This window comes from Cottoperca gobio, chromosome 17 (genome assembly GCF_900634415.1).
Source record: "Cottoperca gobio chromosome 17, fCotGob3.1, whole genome shotgun sequence".
Taxonomy (NCBI): domain Eukaryota; kingdom Metazoa; phylum Chordata; class Actinopteri; order Perciformes; family Bovichtidae; genus Cottoperca; species Cottoperca gobio.
The window spans coordinates 4,489,762-4,509,043 of NC_041371.1; the positions used below are offsets into that span (position 1 = coordinate 4,489,762).

At 37.0% G+C, this 19,282-nt stretch overlaps 1 protein-coding gene across 5 annotated transcripts; it reads left to right on the forward strand.

Annotated features, from left to right (window-relative positions):
• The first annotated feature begins 62 nt into the window (after positions 1 to 62).
• Positions 63 to 17,315, forward strand: apol1 (apolipoprotein L, 1). Of its 5 annotated transcripts, XM_029453621.1 has the most exons (37): positions 63 to 179; positions 270 to 386; positions 513 to 665; positions 990 to 1,037; positions 2,232 to 2,303; positions 2,574 to 2,639; positions 2,756 to 2,824; positions 3,232 to 3,303; positions 3,403 to 3,474; positions 3,560 to 3,622; positions 3,848 to 3,919; positions 4,039 to 4,101; positions 5,048 to 5,119; positions 5,214 to 5,282; positions 5,884 to 5,955; positions 6,045 to 6,113; positions 6,202 to 6,273; positions 6,388 to 6,450; positions 6,541 to 6,600; positions 6,900 to 6,965; positions 7,048 to 7,098; positions 7,219 to 7,293; positions 7,471 to 7,518; positions 7,700 to 7,768; positions 7,881 to 7,934; positions 8,056 to 8,127; positions 8,705 to 8,782; positions 8,886 to 8,945; positions 9,725 to 9,808; positions 10,528 to 10,584; positions 10,868 to 10,951; positions 11,135 to 11,185; positions 12,437 to 12,481; positions 13,348 to 13,425; positions 13,531 to 13,570; positions 14,070 to 14,121; positions 14,379 to 17,315. In XM_029453621.1, the coding sequence occupies exons 3-37, from the start codon at positions 663 to 665 to the stop codon at positions 15,352 to 15,354; spliced, it is 3,117 nt and encodes a 1,038-aa protein (XP_029309481.1). In that variant the 5' UTR covers positions 63 to 179; positions 270 to 386; positions 513 to 662; the 3' UTR covers positions 15,355 to 17,315. The 5 variants fall into 5 exon arrangements, with proteins under 5 accessions (XP_029309481.1, XP_029309485.1, XP_029309483.1 ...); XM_029453625.1 differs by lacking the exons at positions 5,884 to 5,955; positions 6,045 to 6,113; XM_029453623.1 differs by lacking the exons at positions 3,848 to 3,919; positions 4,039 to 4,101.
• The last annotated feature ends 1,967 nt before the right edge of the window (positions 17,316 to 19,282 follow it).

Below are 19,282 nucleotides of genomic sequence, written 5' to 3' on the forward strand. Positions count from 1 at the left end.
ACCACCTGCAATCAATTTAAATGTCACCCCAGCTGTAAGCAACTCCTTCATTTTTTTAAACTTTTGTGCATTGTATGGTGGGAGAATAAACTAAAGAATTAACCATATTTATTATGCATACTGTGTGCTTTGAGTATTCTGTATTTTGCCACTTCTTTTCAGGTGATATGTAATTACAGGTAAGTACTTTACTAAGTACAATTTTGGTCATAAATACCTTCCCTATACTATCTTGTAAAATGGCTGAATACTTTTCCCACCACTGTCAGTAAGCATAGATAATCCGTGTGAAGCTTAGTGTCTCGAAGCAGCACTTGAACGCAGCATTAGAATGGTGTCAAACGCCCAGGTGAGACAGACACGCCCTCTCCTGGACGACAACACAGGTAGAGAGAAAAAACTGGATCCGCCGGTTTCAGCATTGTTTGTCACAAGTCACAAGGATCTGTGGGACGTCTCTGATTTCCAGCCTGTTTCTTTTTCCTTTTTTTGTGTGTTATTTTCATGAGGAGGGAGGAGAAACTTCCCAGCTTTAGTGAGTGAAAACAACCGACCCGGGTACGGATAACACGAGCTAACTGGGACTGAAACATTTCAACAAACCAATACCAACAACATCGATTAACAATAGAACAAACACGGGCAGAGTTGCAGTAGCTTTAATGGTGAGTTAAAGTTTAAATTCGTCTTTCAAAAAAGGCTAACGTCCTTCTTTCTGTCGCTTATCCTCCACACAAACTGGTGAACATGTCAGTTAATGTTAAATAGCCGTTGGAAATTACGAATGTGACGTTAGGTTTAAATAACCGTTGGGAATGTGACGTTAGGTTTAAATAACCGTTGGAAATGTGACGTTACGTTTAAATAACCGTTGGAAATGTGATGTTACGTTTAAATAACCGTTGGAAATGTGATGTTACGTTTAAATAACCGTTGGAAATGTGATGTTACGTTTAAATAACCGTTGGAAATGTACTGCTGTTTGACAGGAGCGATACGATGACCTGGATTTGGAGTGTGAAGGAGGAGGCGTAGCCGTGAGTAACGTTAGATATTTAGTTTTTAATGTAATACTTTGTTTGCAGCGTTGTTTTATTGTTTTTTGTCTTTGCTTAAGTCAGCTAAACAGCCATGTTTTAGTTGAATTCATCTACTTGACCTCAATCTGTGTGACTGAAACTGTCGTTACCACTGGTAGACAGTGACATATTTTCTGTTATTCTGGCTCTATACTCCAGAAAAATGGATTTGTCATTAAACAATGATTATGAGGGTCAAATGCTGACTTTCAGCTTTACTTTGAGTGCACAGTGTTGAATCTGTAGCCTTGTTATTATGGCTGGATTAATTGACTAGGTTGCTTCAGGGTAAAAATGGGCCTGTGTTAACCTGTGTTCTTACTATCAACAACATTTCATATATATATAAAATAACTTGTTTTTGTAGTAAGGTTTTATGTTGTGTCCTATTTTTTATTTATTTTTCCTAAAAAATATGTAATTTGTTACTTCTTAAAGGAAAATAACTGCAAAGTTTTATGATGGTTATATTTAGTTAGTTAGTTATGTTGAGTTTAAAAAGCAGATGTTGATTTCTAGAAGACTTTTCTTGAAAGAAATGCTCCATTTAAACCCGAGTGAATATTATTTAGTTAATATTTATTACGAGAAACTTTTTTCTTCACAAAATTGAATCTTTGTCTTTAAACTCTTATGTTATGGTACCAATAGTTAGACTTTCCTATAATTAGTACAAAAGTATATAGTTTCTGCAGGAACCTTCTTATGAATTTACTGTAACATATCACTTCTTGTTTATTATAGCAATATATGGGACCCGTAACATAAAACATAATGCCCCTTTGTCTCCTTTTTTATGTGATTCTCAAATTACTAATATGACAAGTTTTCCCAGAGCTAGAAAAAAACAATCACTCTTTATTTACTGTAATCAAGGTTTCAAGTCCAAACATGAAATCTGGACGTAAAGCTGGACTGTGAAATGTGAACGAGTAAATGCATCCTATCATCAGTAAATTGTTAATAATTCACAGCATCTTTTCCACTTCGAGAGACAGATTTATGCTGCTGACTCACAGATCATGGCAGTGAAGGATTACTCACTCATACTGACTGAAACCATAGTAGAGATTACTCCGGTGTTTTCATCCTTTAATATGTTTTATGCATAAATGAGTATTTTCAAGTTTTTATTTTTTACCCCTCATTCAGGATAAGGTAGCGTTATTCGGTGGGAAGTTCAAAAAATCCTTCAAGTCTGCAGAACCATCTCTCCAAGCACAGGTTATGTTCTAGTATTCAATCTAATCTCGCTTGTCATGAAAGCTCACTAGTGAGTGTTAGTCACTGATATATTGAATATATATATATTGAACTGAATTTGTTATAATAATATTTAAAATGTTTACTCATACTCGTATTGTTGACAGCAACTGCCACTTTGTAAAATGTACAATTTTAATACGAAACTAACATTATGAAACGTACAGTATTTATGGATTTACACTATTTGATTCTGCATCTACTCACATCGGCTCTATGTTGACTTTACAGGACAGTTTATCGGTCAGCAGTGAACTTTCAAAGAGCAATGATAGTCTTACTGACAGCAGCACCAAGGTGATGCTCAAGAAACCTTTTTGTTCATTCTTTGCATTGTGTATTTCAGTTTTCTGATTGATATCATTGTGTTATTATAAATAAGTGATTTATTATCATATGTATTTATATTTCAGGAGAAAGGAGGCGTATTTAAAGGAATGTTTAAAAAGACGACCAAAGCTGCCAAAGACGGACAGCTACAGGTTTGTCTTGTCTCATATATGTTTTTAAATGTAACTCACATTGAAATCATTAATCAGTTAGTTGATCAAGAAAAAGATTAGTTAACAACAATTTGGCTTATTAAATGATCATTTAAGCCAACAACAATGTCAAAACATTTGCTGGTTTAGCTTTTTAAAAGTGAGCAATTGCTGCTTTTCTCTGTTTTATATACAGTTACATTAGAAATCTTTATGTTTTGGACTGTTGGTCTGATAAGCAACTTAAAGATATCACCTCTGGGCATTTAAATGTATTAATTAGTATTCCATTTATTTGCATGTATTATTTATTTACCCACCTTCTTGCGTTGTATTTCTTATAATACATTAGATTTGTAATTTTATAAAACTCTATTTAAATGACTCTGGCCCTAACCCTTCTATAGGACTCCCTCTCAGTACAAAATTCCGAACTGTCCGCCAGTAGTGACAGTTTAACAGACAACAAGTCATCAAAGGTGAGTTTACTTTCTCCTCTAACATGAGAAACTTGTGTCGGAATACCAAAAATATGTCAGTCTGTGAACATAAATCTTTCGCTGCACTTTCCTCTTTAGGAAAAATCAGGTGTGTTCGGTGGGATACTGAAACGATCTCCTAAACCAGGACATGTCCGGAGGCCTTCGCAGGTGAAACACGATAATCTATTTATGTCCTGCACACAGCGATATATCATCTGGAAAATACGCTGACGGATAATCTTGTGTGTTTCAGGATCTTCTGGACAACGAGTTCACAGCCAGTAACGACAGTCTGTCCGAGAACACCACAACTAAGGTGAGTCTCATCCGACACTTTTATTTTTAATGCAAGAACTTTGTATTTCGTTTTGCATTTTTTTCCTTTTATTAACACAACTGGTGTACATCAATCAGAGATTACAGCTTTAACAAAAGGTTGGACAATTACATACAAGAATGAAGACAAATATACAGTATAACCAAAATGCTATGTTAGCGTGTTTCTGTGAAACTAAACATTTCGCTTCACTTTTCTCTTTAGGAAAAATCAGGTGTGTTCGGTGGGATACTGAAACGATCTCCTAAACCAGGACATGTCCGGAGGCCTTCGCAGGTGAAACAGCAGCTACTATTACATGTTTTGCACACAGAATCTGGAAAATACAATATTTTCAGCTAAATGCCTGACATGTATAATGTTGTGCAGCTGAAGGATCATTTTGTGTGTTTCAGAATCTTTTGGACAACGAGTTCACAGCCAGTAACGACAGTCTGTCTGAGAACACCACAGCTAAGGTGAGTCTCATCCGACAATTTAAATGTTTTAATGCAATAATACAAACCGCTGGAAACAAATGCAACACAATATACAAAGTCCTGCAATCAATCTAGATCATAGCTTGAATAACAGGTAGGACAATTACATAGCAGAATAAGACTCGATGCAATTCTTATTGTCAAATAAATAAAAATATGATGGCAGTAATAAAATATAACGAATATAAAACACATATCTTTGTGACGTTTGGCAGTATGATTTCCATGTTTTTTTCATTCACGCTTGTAATAACATATTTCTTTCCCCCTAAAAAAATGTTAGCTTGCTTATTTATTTATTTATTTATTATACATACAAACATACTTTTTTTTACTTGTTTTATGTCTGAGTGTGGTTACTGTATGCAATGTGAGGTTTTTTTTTACTTTGTTTTGGTTTTGTTTGAGCTCACCAGACTAAATTCCTATTAACTATCACAAAAAGGCAATAAAGTATTGAATGTTGAATTTGAAAACAGAATCAGATGTGTCACATCTTTTTGAATGGGCAGATTACAGTCAAAGTAAACGCCAATGTCTGTGTCGGTAAACCGTTTTCTGTAACCAAAATCGCATTAAATATTTCTCTAAATTGTCCCAAAGCTTCAGTGTATTACATACTAATGAAGTGGAAAACACATCACAAATCAGATTTTGCATTGAGTGCTTCCTCAGTGTTAACTAGACACATGTTGCTGATCTCATTTAACCTACGGTACGTGTGTAGAGCTGGCCTCATTAGGTGGGGAGTTGGAGAACGCTGTGTTTTGTTGTGGGTGTTTGGAAGCACTGGCTTGAACCTGCATGCATCAGCAATTCTGAGGAACTGCTGGCCAATGTGTGAAGCACTAAATCCCTGCCCATCCAGCCGTCAGCTGCATCAGTTAAAAATGTATAAGTATTAATTATGTGACTTTCTCTCCAGGAGACCGGAGGGGTGTTCAGTGGGATGTTTAAAAAAACCTCAAAGCCCTTTGGAGCGAGGACACAGTCTCAGGTGAGAGGTTTGCATCTCACAGCTCACATGTTTTACCTGTGTTACATTATTAGGAGATGATGATAATAATAATCAGTTTGTTTCTGGCCTTCAGGAGGATTTGTCTGCACCCAGCGAGCTCTCAGGCAGCAAAGACAATCTCTCTGTGAACAGCGACACTAAGGTGAGGTTTGTGAAACCAGAGGAATACTTTAATAAATGCCCTCATAATGGGCACATTCTCTCATAAATTATTCCTATTATTTGAACTACCCAGTTGTCCTTGTCTAAACAGCTGTTGTTAAAGCTACAGTCACATTAAACATCTGTCCTGCATATATTCACTTCATCTAAAGTTTGTATAACTGATTCAAGCATGCGTTTCCTGTTTTGTTGAATTTTCCAGATGGCCCTGTTGGACTCACTTTTGTTCAACTGTTGCATGATCAACCAGTAGAAACTATGATGCACTGTGCTTTGAAATTGTAAAGTCATTATCCTTCTGTATTTATTTATGAACCACATCACATCATTTCTCAGGGCTGAATGTGTTTCAGTTTCATTAAACTGTGAGATAAAGCTGTTTGTATTGTTCTCCGCTCAGTGGACTGAGAGTTTGGGAACTGTGTGTTTCTGTTTCTGTGTGTGTTGGTGAGGTAAACCTGCATGCATCAGCATTTGGAAGAGAAATCCATCTGACATCTTAAACCAGAAGAATACTTTACTAGATTCTTCTATCATGAGCAACATTTTTGAAAACCATTTTCATGTGACTTTCTCTCCAGGAGACCGGAGGGGTGTTCAGTGGGATGTTTAAAAGGTCCCCAAAGCCTTTTGGAGCGAGGACCCAGTCTCAGGTGAGCGCTGTGCTTCTCACTTTAACCTGGCTACATTATAAGCGGTGACGATGATAATCAGAACGGGGATGTTTGTTTCTGGTCTTCAGGAGGATTTGTCTGCACCCAGCGAGCTCTCAGGCAGCAAAGACAATCTTTCTGTGAACAGCGACACTAAGGTGAGGTTTCTGAAACCAGAGGAATACTTTAATAAATTCCATCATTATGGGAAACATTTAAACCATTTTCATGTGACTTTCTCTCCAGGAGACCGGAGGGGTGTTCAGCGGGATGTTTAAAAAGTCCCCAAAGCTTTTTGGAGCGAGGAGACAGTCTCAGGTGAGAATTATGGAGCTTTGCTGCATCTTATTCATCTCACCATTAAACCATGTTACTATAAATTATAGGGACAGGATTAATATTCGATGGTTGACATTCGTTTCTCACCTTCAGGATGATTTGTCTGAACCCGGCGAGCTCTCGGGAAGCACTGACAATCTTTCTGAGAACACTAAGGTGAGGTTTGTTATAGCCGGCCACTGTAAGATCAAAACATAACGGTAAATGTAGTCATTTTGAATGTTGGCTTTATATTCTTTCCCTCAGGAGAAAGGAGGAATCTTTGGGGGGGTGTTCAGAAAAAAAGTTGCCAAATCTCAGTCTCAGGTAAGACGGTCAAGTTATCCTGTTTGAGGGATAATTAGTTTCTTATGTGACTTGAAACCAGATGTATTTATTTACCCATTCATTTATTTATTTTTATGGGATGTTTGGGAATTTTGGTCTGTGTCAAAGTCACTAAGTAGACAATTTGAAAATGCCTGTGTTTGCTCCTTAATTTCTAAACTTGCTAATAACTTGCTAATCGTAACCAGCCGTCTGTTTTGCCCCGGTGCCTGCAGTCTTTTAATAAATGATGGATATTTCCCTAATACAACACTTGAGTGTATTTTTTGTCTGTTTAGGAGGATTTGTCTGTGGATAGTAACCTCTCTGCCAGCAGTGACAGTCTTATAGAGAAGTCTTCAAAGGTGAGAGATTAACTTGTACCTAACAGAATACACAGTAGTTAAAATCAGGTTCTAACTTTAGCTGCTTTGAATTCTCCGTCAGGGTGGAGTAGCGGCGAAGATCCTGAAGAATCCTTCCACCGCCTCATCTCAAGTAATTTTATCTCACACTTAATCATGCATTAGATTAATGACTCTACCAGCCAGTACTTTACACTGTCGGGCACGTTTTGAGTTTAATGACGTGCTGATAATGTGTATCGTGTTGTAACAGGATAAAGAAAAGACTGAGCACTCAGGAGACTCCAAGGAGAATACCTCTACTGCAGAGAAGCCCAAAACCAAGCAGGTGGTTTGTTCTGGCAGTTTGGGAAACATCATGCAGTGAACATCAGCTTGACAATATTAGTTATTGGCCTAATTTTTATATTTTTCTCAGAATGTTCAGGAAAAAGTTGAGATTTCATGTTAAAGTAAAGGTTAGGGCTATAAGCTGTTCTTTAAAGGTGTCTTCGTCTTATTTCAGAATGGTTTTAGTGCGATGATGAAGAGCACGTTCTACTCTGACAAACAGGTGTTGTACTGTACTCTTAACATCATAACATCATCAGTTCATGTTTCCCTTCACACTCTATATAAATAGTATCTCATGCATATTTTTTATTTTGAAGTAATCCACATGTGATGTACATCTGGTCATACTAGTACTGCTTTTATTTATATTTTACAAATGAAAACATTTGCTTCATCTGCAGGAGAATAACTCCGACTCTGATTGTGAGGAGATATTGGACAATGGAGAGAGCCAGCCCGGTCACAAACAGGTTTGTAAGGTTTTTGAAAGTTAATTTTGAAAGTTTTTAATAGGTCATTTAATTTCTGTATGTGGTCCTTATTTTATGTGTTTGTTTCTCTTTGCGTTATGTTCATATTCAGAGTAAGTTTGCTGGGGCGATGGAAAAGCTGAACCCTTTTCGATCTGCAAACAAAGTAAGAAAGGTTTAGATACAATGTTTTGATCGTGCTGTAGAAGGTTGATATTTTAAAAGAGGAGTGATCAGCCTCATTCATGCGTTTTTCATAAAATAAGATTTATGTCTTGTATCTGCAGAATGACAAGCAGACGAGCTCAGACGACGAGGATCCACCTGCGTACAGCGAGAGGTCATCAGGCAATAAACAGGTGTGTGTGTGTGTGTGTTGTGTGTGTGTGTGTGTGTGTGTGTGTGTGTGTGTACACTTTAACTTGTCTTGCCTGGTCTTGTTGAGAATGTCATCTCTTTTAGTAAATGTCACAGGGAACGGATTCAAAAGTCTGTCATGCAGACTTGTTTTGCAGAAGCAAGGCGTTCCTACAATGTTTATATATTTTATAGTGAAAAAATATAATAATAAAGTATCTCTAAAGAAATAAACAAAAACAATAAAAAGAAGGACGATTGAGGGGGAAATAGAAAGACATAGAGAATGAGAATCAACGGGAAGAGATGCCAAAATTGGTCAGTCTAATTTTCGCATCAGTCATGAGTCATCGGTGACCACACACACACACACACACACACACACACACACACACAGACACACAGCTGATCAAACCTCTGTCAAAATACCCCGTCTCCTCACGCTCCTCCCGCTGCAGACTTCCACCACATCCTCCTCATCCCCGTACCTCCCTTTATTGCCTGTGCGCTCTTATTCAAACCTCCCTGCCCTCCTGCTCCAGCACACTGTGTGATTATGTGTGTGTGTGTCCTTGTCAGGTCAAAAGCAACATGATCCAGCCAGAGAGAAAGGAAAGAAGTGAAACTCCAACGGTCCCACCCAGACCAACTAAAGAGGTTTGCAAGCAGTTTAACTCGGTGGCATTTGGTCCAAGTTAGACTATTCTCTACTTTATCTACGGTCTGTTATATTCTGTTGCTAAGCCTGCGATCTCTACAGGAGATGAAGGGGACGTCCACATACGACAAAGTAAAAGCAAGAGGGACTGAGGATAAGAAGGTACAGTTTATACTTCTGCTTCCTCAGAGTGTGAATATATTTGAAGACGAGTTAAATTAGTTCATTATTTTATCATTTGATCAATGATCCAACATAGCAAGCATGAAGGTTATTATTATGTTTTTGAATTGCTTGCTTTGTATACATGGAAAGGAATCAATAGAGTCTCACTCTGTGAGTCAAAAGCAGAAACACTTAAAACTTAATGATCCCCTCGGTTGAAAATGTGTTTTGTTCATTGTTACTTCACATTTGACCTTCACTGTACAGAGTGTTTCCACGTTCCTCTGCTGAAGGGGAAAGTTTCTCTGAGCTCATCTTAAATCTGAGTTTAAGTACATACCGTACAAGATGATTTTGTGTAATCTCAAATAGTTTTGAAGCCATAGTCCAGTACAGTCTGCAATGTACACAAGTGTTAAAAAGAAACTTGAAATGTAAATAATTAGCTTCTTATTTTTTGTTTAAGCCACATTAGACAGTAATTATTATTCAAAGTATTTTGTGTGTCTTCAAACATGTGTGGAAACAAAATATCATTATATTAGTCAAAATCAGTTTCAAGTGATTTCCACCTTCTGATCAGTTGTCATTTCTAAAACTTGTCTTTGAGCCGCTTGAATACAATAATATCACCATCTGTTTTCACAAGCCTTTATCAAACTCTCACAACAACACAGGCACACATTCAAACACCTACCAGTGCTCACGAATAGTAAACACTCAAATTAAACCTCCTGTAAATTCAATCAAAGTGTAACGAGTTTAATTTGCTGCAGAGCCGATCAGACGAAGAAGGCCTCAAAGAGGAATCAGCGGCAGCTGCAGAGGGAGATGAGGAGAACCCTCCGGAAAGCAAAGCAGTAAGTTTATCGCTTCATCATTGTCGGCCAAACTGTATTAATTACTGATCCTTAATATTAGTCTTAATCTCAGAAAACTGATTGTCACACAGCGACTGATTTATCTTTAGCATGTTACGTATCTGTGAGTTAATTGTCTGTGTGGTATGAACTCACATTTGCTGCTACATGCAGTGAAAACAAACACTTCTGGTAAAGTTCTAGTTCCTGCTTTCTTCTGATCACTTCTTTCATGCCAAGCAAATGACAGCTGGCACCAGCAGGCTGTTGTCAGCGTGAGGGTTACGGAAGCTTGTGGTTATTATTAGTCACACGGCAATTTAACCCTTTAACATTCAGTTTTCCCACTTTTGTTTACCCTTAAGTAGCTTTCAGGTTGTTAAAATGGTCTTATTCCGCACTGTCTGACAGTATTATATATTCTCCACTAGATTTTAAATAAAGTTCTGCTGCTTTGAACAATGTTTGGCTGCACAGCATGAGTTTGTAATAACTCCCACTTTTAGTGATGAAAGTAGATGGTGGTGAGCTTAGACTGCAACTATTGTTCACATGCAAAATATACAGCTACCTGAAACACACCTGTTGCAGAGGGATGGATCTGTTTAAACTGGAGCAAACATAAAGCACATATGCAGGATGTAATGAAAAGTAGTTCTTCCAGTTATTGCTTTTCATGTGGCCTAACATTGTCACTGCTATTTGAATTTCTTTCACAGACCAAAGTGAAAAAACACAAGCACCATAATCCGTTTGTGCCACGAGCTGGAGCCAAGGTATTTATTTCTTGATTTTGTCTTGAAGACATTTATCTTTTTTGGTTTTATATATATATTTATATAACTTTATATTATAACTTTATATATATATATATATATATATATATATATATATATATATATATATATATATATATATATATATATATATATATACATTACATTACATTACATTATTTTACATTAGGAAGGAGTTCATATGCAACCCTTTGTTACTTCCCCCCCTAAATACGTATTTATTTCATTATTTAGTTCATACTTTGATTGTTGTTTACTTCAGGCTCAGTCTGATGATGAAGGGCTGGGAGAAGAAGATGAGTCTTCATCCAAAGAAGATAAGAAAGATGAGAAGGACAAAACAGAGGTATTTTAACTAATTACTTTAATCATTCAACAAGCTTTTAATTAAATAGTTCTTGGTTTGATTTTTACAATGATGGTTATCAGGAATGTTCATTTTAATGTAATTACTGCTAAAGGAACATTTCAGAGGTTGACTTGCATCTTCCTCAGAGTAACACTGTAACACTGTTTTGTTTTATTTTAGACCAAAGTCAAGAAACCAAAGAGACACAATCCCTTCATGCCTCGGGTCAAGGTAACACTCAAACATGTGAAACATGTACTAACTTGTTTCCTCCCATGTGGATAATACTTACCTACCAAGGATAATGCTGCTGTATCACTGCGCTTTGATCCTAAAGAAAAGAATCCCTTGTTTTTTTTCTGTATCACCATGGAGACAATGAGTTTCTGCCTGTCACTGAACTGGAGAAACTAGAATTTGAGGACACTGATTTCGGCCTACGTCATACTCCATGTCACTGTCACCACACCAACCTATTTAAGGCATTTAGTGCTTGTTATTCTGTGCTCATTAAGATCATACATAGCTTGTTAAATGTTGAATATATGACCCATCGGAAGAAAAACGGTTGATGTCAATGGGCGTTAACTAACAAAAACAAACTGAAGTCAACGTCACCTTTGTCTAAATTACACAAAGCATCACTTTAACATATAATGAAGGCAGCAATGCTTCTGTACGTACTCCATGTCTGAACAGAGCTACAGTCTGTTGTGATGAACCGAAGCTTCAGGTCACTACAGAGACAGCACCAGCATGCACGGATCACAGGGCGAGATTTGAGATTATAAAAACATTCTCCGAGGCAGAACGGTTCTGAAGTGAGAAAAAATCTAATTGTTTAAACTAAACATCAAAGAATATTCTTTATCACACCGAATAAAGTAGTAAAAAGGGCGACAGAAGAGAGAAAATGCTATTTACACTAAAGATGAGTGACGGAACCATAAAGTAACCGTAGTATGGTTTTGTTTCACCGCGGCTCCACAATATGGAGGACATAAAGGAAATAAAAACATGCATTAATATGTAAAAATCACACATTTAAAAATGAATAAAAACATTTAAAGATGAATGCAAAAATAAATAACTACATTTAAAAGTTAATAAAAAACAAAAAATACATAAAAGGGAAAATTGTATAGGAAAGTAGCACAATAGTTAATAATATAGAAGCAAATTAAAATATAAATTTATGTCACATTTTATCAATAAATTAATGCCTGCATTATCATTTATTGCTATCTTTTATGACCTAGTTACCTCACTGCTAATTCAAAGACTAATCTTTTAACCAGAATTTGTATCAAATTTTTCAGTTGTTCCAATAAGTTCCCTTCTACCTGTGCTGTCTTTGTAGCTGTCTGGACTTCATGGGAACCTAAATCTGCCCAGAAGCAAAGTTTTATATTGATATTATAAAGGCTTTAACTGTGTGTTTGGGTGTGTGTGTGTGTTTGTGTTTGTGTTCATTGGTTTCAGGGCAAAGGTGCACCGAAGAACGCACAGGACGGAGCTAGAGCAGAGGTAGAGAAAAAAACACTGAATGAGACATTGTGTTTGACGTTGTCTCCCTTTTCTTTCTTTCCTTCAGTCACCTCTCACACAGCTTTGAACTTTTTCCCACCCAGTCTGTGTCAGTGTATTTGTCCACCAGACTGACGAGTTGCAGTCTTACATCCATTGTGGTTCAGGATTACAAAAGGTCTGTTTCAGTCACCTGACCCATCCCTGAAACACTGTTATGTATGTCTCCAGGGTGTCTGCTAAGCTCCCAACAGAGGCTATTATAATCAACATGTGTTTTGTTTTCACCCTCCACTCTCGACATGAAATCCACCTCCACACAGTTTGTGCATGTTCTTAGCAAAAAGATGAGATTAGGTTGCAATGTGCCCAGACTTGTTTCTCTGCTTCCCTTTTCAATGCGTCCATGGAAGACATTGTCCTACTTTACTTCTGCAAAAACATGCATTGTGCATTCAGAATCCCTTTTACTATCACTTCCTCCTCTTTATCTGAGCATATACAGCATAAAACATGAAACTTAGCATATGCACCACTTGATACGTCGATTTGAATTCTTGCTCTTTATGTTTCTCAGTCTTTTTGTCTTACTGACACACTTCAGCTACTCAGTAGACCCAGGTATTTGTCTTTACACAGGGAAATATATATATATATATATATATATATATATATATATATATATATATATATATATATATATATATATATATATATATATATATATATATATATATATATATATATATATATATATATATATATATATATATATATATATATATATATATATATATATATATATATATATATATATGAATGAATGAATGAATGAATTTTAATAAGTAATATTTTTGTTGTTTCAGAATGGAGGTGGAAATAGAACCTTGTTCGACCAGCTGGAGGACTTACGTATTGACCCATCACAGCCTGAAGACGGCCAGGTTGGTTTCTGAAACATATATAGTAAATGTTCTACATTATTAATAACTGTTTTCGATAGCAACCATAAACATGCAAAACCATACAAATGTAATGATGTGTTTCAGGATGTGGAAGGCCTTATGGATTGGTGGAACACAGTGGAGCGTAAGTTACAAATAAAATGTTTTTTACTTTACTTTTCACTTAAGTTCTTCTTTAACCACTTACACTATATGACCAAAAGTATGTGGACATCCCTGTTTACATGCTTTAGGGTGACGTTTTTCATGGTTTAAGCCCCTAAATTCACAGCATACAATTACATTTTAGACAATAGTGTTCTTCCAACTTTGTGCCAACAGTTTAGGGAAGAACCTTTTCTGTTTCAACATAATAATGCCTCAGCCAGGTCCATAAAAAAGGGTTTTCTAGGTTTATTTATTTCTCTTGTGGCTTAATGGGAACAAATCCCTGCAACCAGGTTCCAAAATCTGGTGGAACGCTGGGAACCAGAAGAGTTGAAGCTGTTATAGCAGCAGATTAATGTCTATACTTTTGGAATAATGTGTTCTAGATCTTTTGGTGTCTGCATACTTTTGGCCATGTAATTATGTAACATTATGAGTAAACTTCATATTGTTATTTCTTATTTTTACCACCTCAGCTTGGGAGGACACGCCTCAAGAAGATGACATGACAGATAAAGAAGAGGCCAAGTAAGACCATTTTTGACATCAAGTTGTGTAATTATGAAGTTGTTTCTAGACAGATGTTTTGCCGTTACTTAGTGCACTTAGCAATGCTTCGCATGGTAGAAAACATGTATACACCTCCAGTGTATTGGAGAGGAAGCTGGATATCTCAAAACTTGGGCAAATAAAACCACCAATATGGGAAGGCTAGATACACTCGTGGTAAGTGAGAGATACTGTGACCTTGCTCTGTGTAATCACTCTTAAATTGCTCGTCTCAGAGCGTTTGCTGTGACGGCACAGAAGGTGCAGAAGGGCATCCGTGTCTTCAACAAACTGTTCTCAGAGCGCGCTGAGAGCCTCTGGCAGCACGTCATTGACCTCAACACCATCGCAGACGGACTGGACAAATTCAACAAGAACACAAAGATCGCTCAAATCACCGGAGGCTCCACCAGCGCCATCGGGGGCATAGCCACCATCACAGGCCTCGCTCTGGCCCCGGTTACCATGGGAATATCCTTGATTGTGACGGCGGTGGGTTTGGGTGTCGCCACGGCGGGCGGTCTGACATCAGCAGGTGCCGGCATCTCCAACCAGGTCAACAACTCGATGGACCGCAAGAAGGTGGAGAAGATTGTGCTGGATTATCAGGACAAGATGGTCGACCTCGACAAGTGTCTGAAATTCATCAAGCAGGGTATCGAGAATCTGTCGAGGTTCGACCTGATCAAAATGAAAGAACAAGCCTACAACCGCGACTTCCCTGCGCTCAGTAGTAGATTCTTTGAGGACGGCGCCATGGCAGGGAAGGCCATCCTCGTCAACGCCAATGAGATCATGCGTGTGGTGCAGATCGCAAACGTGGCGGGCAGCACAGCGGCCCGAGCGGTCCAGATTGCCAGTATGGCCACTGGTGTGCTCACCGGACTCTTTGTAGGTATGGACATCTACTTTGTGGCCAAAGACTCCAAAGAACTCAAGAAAGGGGCCAAGTCAGAGTTTGCTGCCAAAATCAGGGAGGTGGCGACGCAGCTGCATGAAGGTCTGGTGGAGCTCAACGGGATACGACAGGAGCTGCAGTCCACAGTACCAGAGAACGACGAAGGCAATGATACAGCTGCTTTAGAAAGCGACAAGAAGGAGAAATATGACAAACATGACAAACATGACAAACATGACAGTTCAAGTGAAGATGAAATCGACCGCATTAAAAAAGCCATTAAAAAGGACTACGAGAACCGAGAATATGTTTGACGGAAACCTAAAAAGTGAATAAGACCTTAAACATTGCTTTATTATTAAGCTTTCAGAGGGAAGATTCAATCATCGTCAGTTTTCCACTGCCAAACGTTTTCAAGTGTCTTTTAAAGTACCGGCTCAAAACTCCAGCGTACTGCTGCACTGCATCTATGAGGTGGTTGGTGCCAGTTTCCTAAAATGGGGAAACTACAATCAAGCCTATTTTTAATTAGGGAACTACACTATTGATGAAATACACTAGTTTCCAAAACTTATTTTAAAGACCTGACAAACAACATTTACATTACTGTGAGGAACTGAGGCTTTGTGGTAGATAAAGTATCATATCTGCTTCTTTGGTTGTTGTGCCAAAGTGTTAAACCGCCATGTTGTCTTTTAAGAAAATGTACTCCATCATGTATTTGGATTGTACATTTTTAGATGAAATAAAGAAATAGTTGCAAAGTATTTTTTTAGAGACTTTAGAATTTAGACTTTAAAGTGTTGAGTTTCATCAAAGTGTGTTGGTTCTTATTGAAACACTTTTACTGACCAGGTGTAGAGATTGTTTATACTCTTACAGGACAAGTGCCTTTATCATTTATAATGCCTTTAGAAATACACTATGATGCAATATAGCATTAGTCTATGTCTTCTATGTTTATGTTGTTTATTTTGGTGTCAGGGACTGCAACACAACTCCTCATCCTCTGCTCGAGGTTTCAGAGCTGATGTTTTAATGTCTTGATGATATTGGTCTCATTTTAAAGAATGGTGGTAATAAACTTGAATAGGATTGTTTTTTCAAAAGCCAATAAAATTACAAAATTATGCTCGGAAAGAAGCAGGACGGGGGTGCACCAGCTGTTTGTGAATCCATCACTAAGTTTGTGTGTAAAGTTTTTACTTGCTACTAGCTAGTTAAACACGAGTGACTCACTACTTAAGAAATGTCCAAGCTAGTAAAGTAAAGACTTTGGTCATTTGTGTGCCAATCCTTTGTAAATGCATTTAATAGTCTACAAATGCATACATTGAGAAATGTGTGTGCTTAAGTGCTTAAGTATTTAAGTACTTTTGAATGAATGGGAAATAGCTGACTATGCTAACCTAGCCAAAGTTATTTGGTCATTTAGTATAATGTGTTGGCTCTGTTTTGTAATTTATGGTACATCATGTTTCTTCCCATTTATCACCATTATTAAACATAATTTTGATCAAGTCGAGTCAGATATGTTGCCTATATTTCATATTATCTGTAAAACTCCTTCGTCTAAACTGCTCATATGTTAGCAATGTTAACTTTGGTTCTGTTAGCTAGTCCGTTACTGGGTGTAAATATTTACTAGCAACTAAACTGTACGTGAGAATCGGTTGTTGTGAAGCAACCTGTTTTTATTGAGTGATGTTTAAATCTCTACTTGGTAAACACTTGGAACAGCTGGTGCAACATAACGGGGAGACGCAAACATAAAAACATGTCTGACGAGAACTAATGGGAAAATATGATTTTGTTTCTTTCAAGACTGCTTCAAGTTTAGCCATTCATGTTTTTCAATCTTGTCATCAGATGTTTTAATGGTTTCAAGGTGTACAATGATGTCTTACTAGACGACTGGAATGACACAGGACTGTAAGAACCAGCCAGGACTGTGTCGACCTCTCCTGAAAAGAACCATTTGCAATTTCCTTTTATTATGGCATTAATATATTTAAGACTGTTATGTCAACGTCAGGGTTTGATTGCGTTCTGTACTGTAAGCTCTGTCGGCTCTGTGGTCTGTTTAATGAACTTAATATTTATTTTCTGGGTGGAGTTGTTCAGTCAATACTACCTTTTGTATGTGCAATATATTGTAGAACTGTGTAATAAATGTAAAATTGATAATTAAAAGTAAGAGAAAACATTTTCTGTCAGTGTTTCTAAAGTTTATATGCAGCCAACAAACACTTCCTTCTTCTGACTGCTGTGCACTTACTGGTCGTATTTGATTAGTTAATAACCAAGATAAACTCGTCAAAGTGCCCTTCAGCACTTTACTTTCTTTCATTTCCATGATGAATGTAGATTGTAGAATCTGAATATAGAATGTAGATGAAAGTCTTGTAGCATTTTGACATAATAAAGAAGTTAAATACTAGTTTGATCTTGAATAAACACCGATATAAGACTGGGGCTAGTTTTCTGTTGCCACACAAGTCGGCATAAGCAGCATGTGCCATTTTGTGAGTAGAAATGTAGAAACCAAGGCCTGGTTACACTCCTAACCACACCCAACAGTGACATCACAGTGTACTGACCACACCCTGGAGTACAGTGCTAGTCACTGCAGCAGGGCGACGAGATAAACCAGTGGAGGGCATGAAAAGAAAAAAAAAGATCTTCAGCTGGTGTTAAAAGTTGCTCTTTAAATTTAGTTGTTTTTAAGTTGCCAATTACTACGTAGTTTTTTGCACATCTAATTGATAGGTGATCAGTTTTGACAAAATAACACATAACCAGTAGAAGTAATAAATACAAAAAGCCCTTGAAACCTAAACCAAACAGCTATTTTATTTGAAGTGTGTTTGTATTCACATTGTTTTCCTTTATATATATATATATTAAATTATAATTATATATAATTCTTATTATAATTATAATTCCTTTTTATTTTACATTTTTTCTTAGTGTAATTTTTTTATTTGTACTTTTCTGTATATATATATATATATATATATATATATATATATATATATATATATATATATATATATATATATATATATATATTTATTTATTTATTTATATTATTTAAGTTATTTTCAGTTTCTACAATTGGCCATTGTTTGGGGTGTTATGGATGTTTTAAAACCAAATAAAGTGTCCATCACAAAACAAAAAGAATTGTATTACAAATGTTACCAGATGAAGCTCAAGGACTGAATATGTTTGCTTATAAAGTAAGTCGGGGTTTTATTTATTAATTCATTACAAAGTACAGTGCATTCAGAAAGTATTCAGACCCCTTCACTTCTTTCACATTTTGTTAAAATGGCATATATTTAATATACCCCAGAATCACAAATAAGGAAACAGGATTTTACTTTTTTTTTTGCTAATTTCCAAAAGAAAGAAAACTTAAATATCACGTTGACCGAAGTATCTTCCATTTCTTTTGATGGGAGTTCACCTGTGGTCCATATAGTCGATTGAATATGATTTTGAAAGGAACACACCTGTCTAATAGCCAAGCCATGAGGTCTGAATACTTTAAAGTGTATAAAGAGAGATTGATAATATTTTCTAGAAAATACAATTTAGTTAAATTAACAAAATGAATCACATGAAATAAAATCGTGTCAAATTCCTTGTTATGATTTCACAACGTGTCATAGATCATTACTGCATTTCTATTTTTGGAGCAACTCTCGTCACGTTTTGTTTTTTCTTCACATGTTGTTGACACTTGTGAAACTGATGAGTCAGAGTCACACCGGCTGGGAAACGCGTTTCCTCCACTCCCACAAACACAGGTAGATCTCAAACTGGCCTAGCCCTACTCCCAGGTGAGTCGACAGCCATCACAAAGCCATAAGGAAGACAGAAAGGTTTGATAGCGCGCATCTTCTCCAACTGCAAAAACAAACAGGTGAGCTGTCCTTCATCTTTGGAACAAGTATTAAATGGAGGTTTTGTGACTGAGAGGTTTTGTGTGGCAGGAAGTCGCTTTATTATCCAACAGGTGGTTTCAGTGTGAGGGTTTGTGGCACGAGAAGCTCTCAGGGCGTGTTCAGGTTAGTTTAAGATGCTTTGTTCGACGTGGAAACGATGTTGCCTTTGGGTGGTGTGGGAAATAATTGGATTACTTCATGTGGCGAAAAATACTCTTGAGAAATATGGGAACATGAGATGGACAGGTAGAGTGTAGCTTACATGTAGCTGAGACTGCAGTAACCAGTG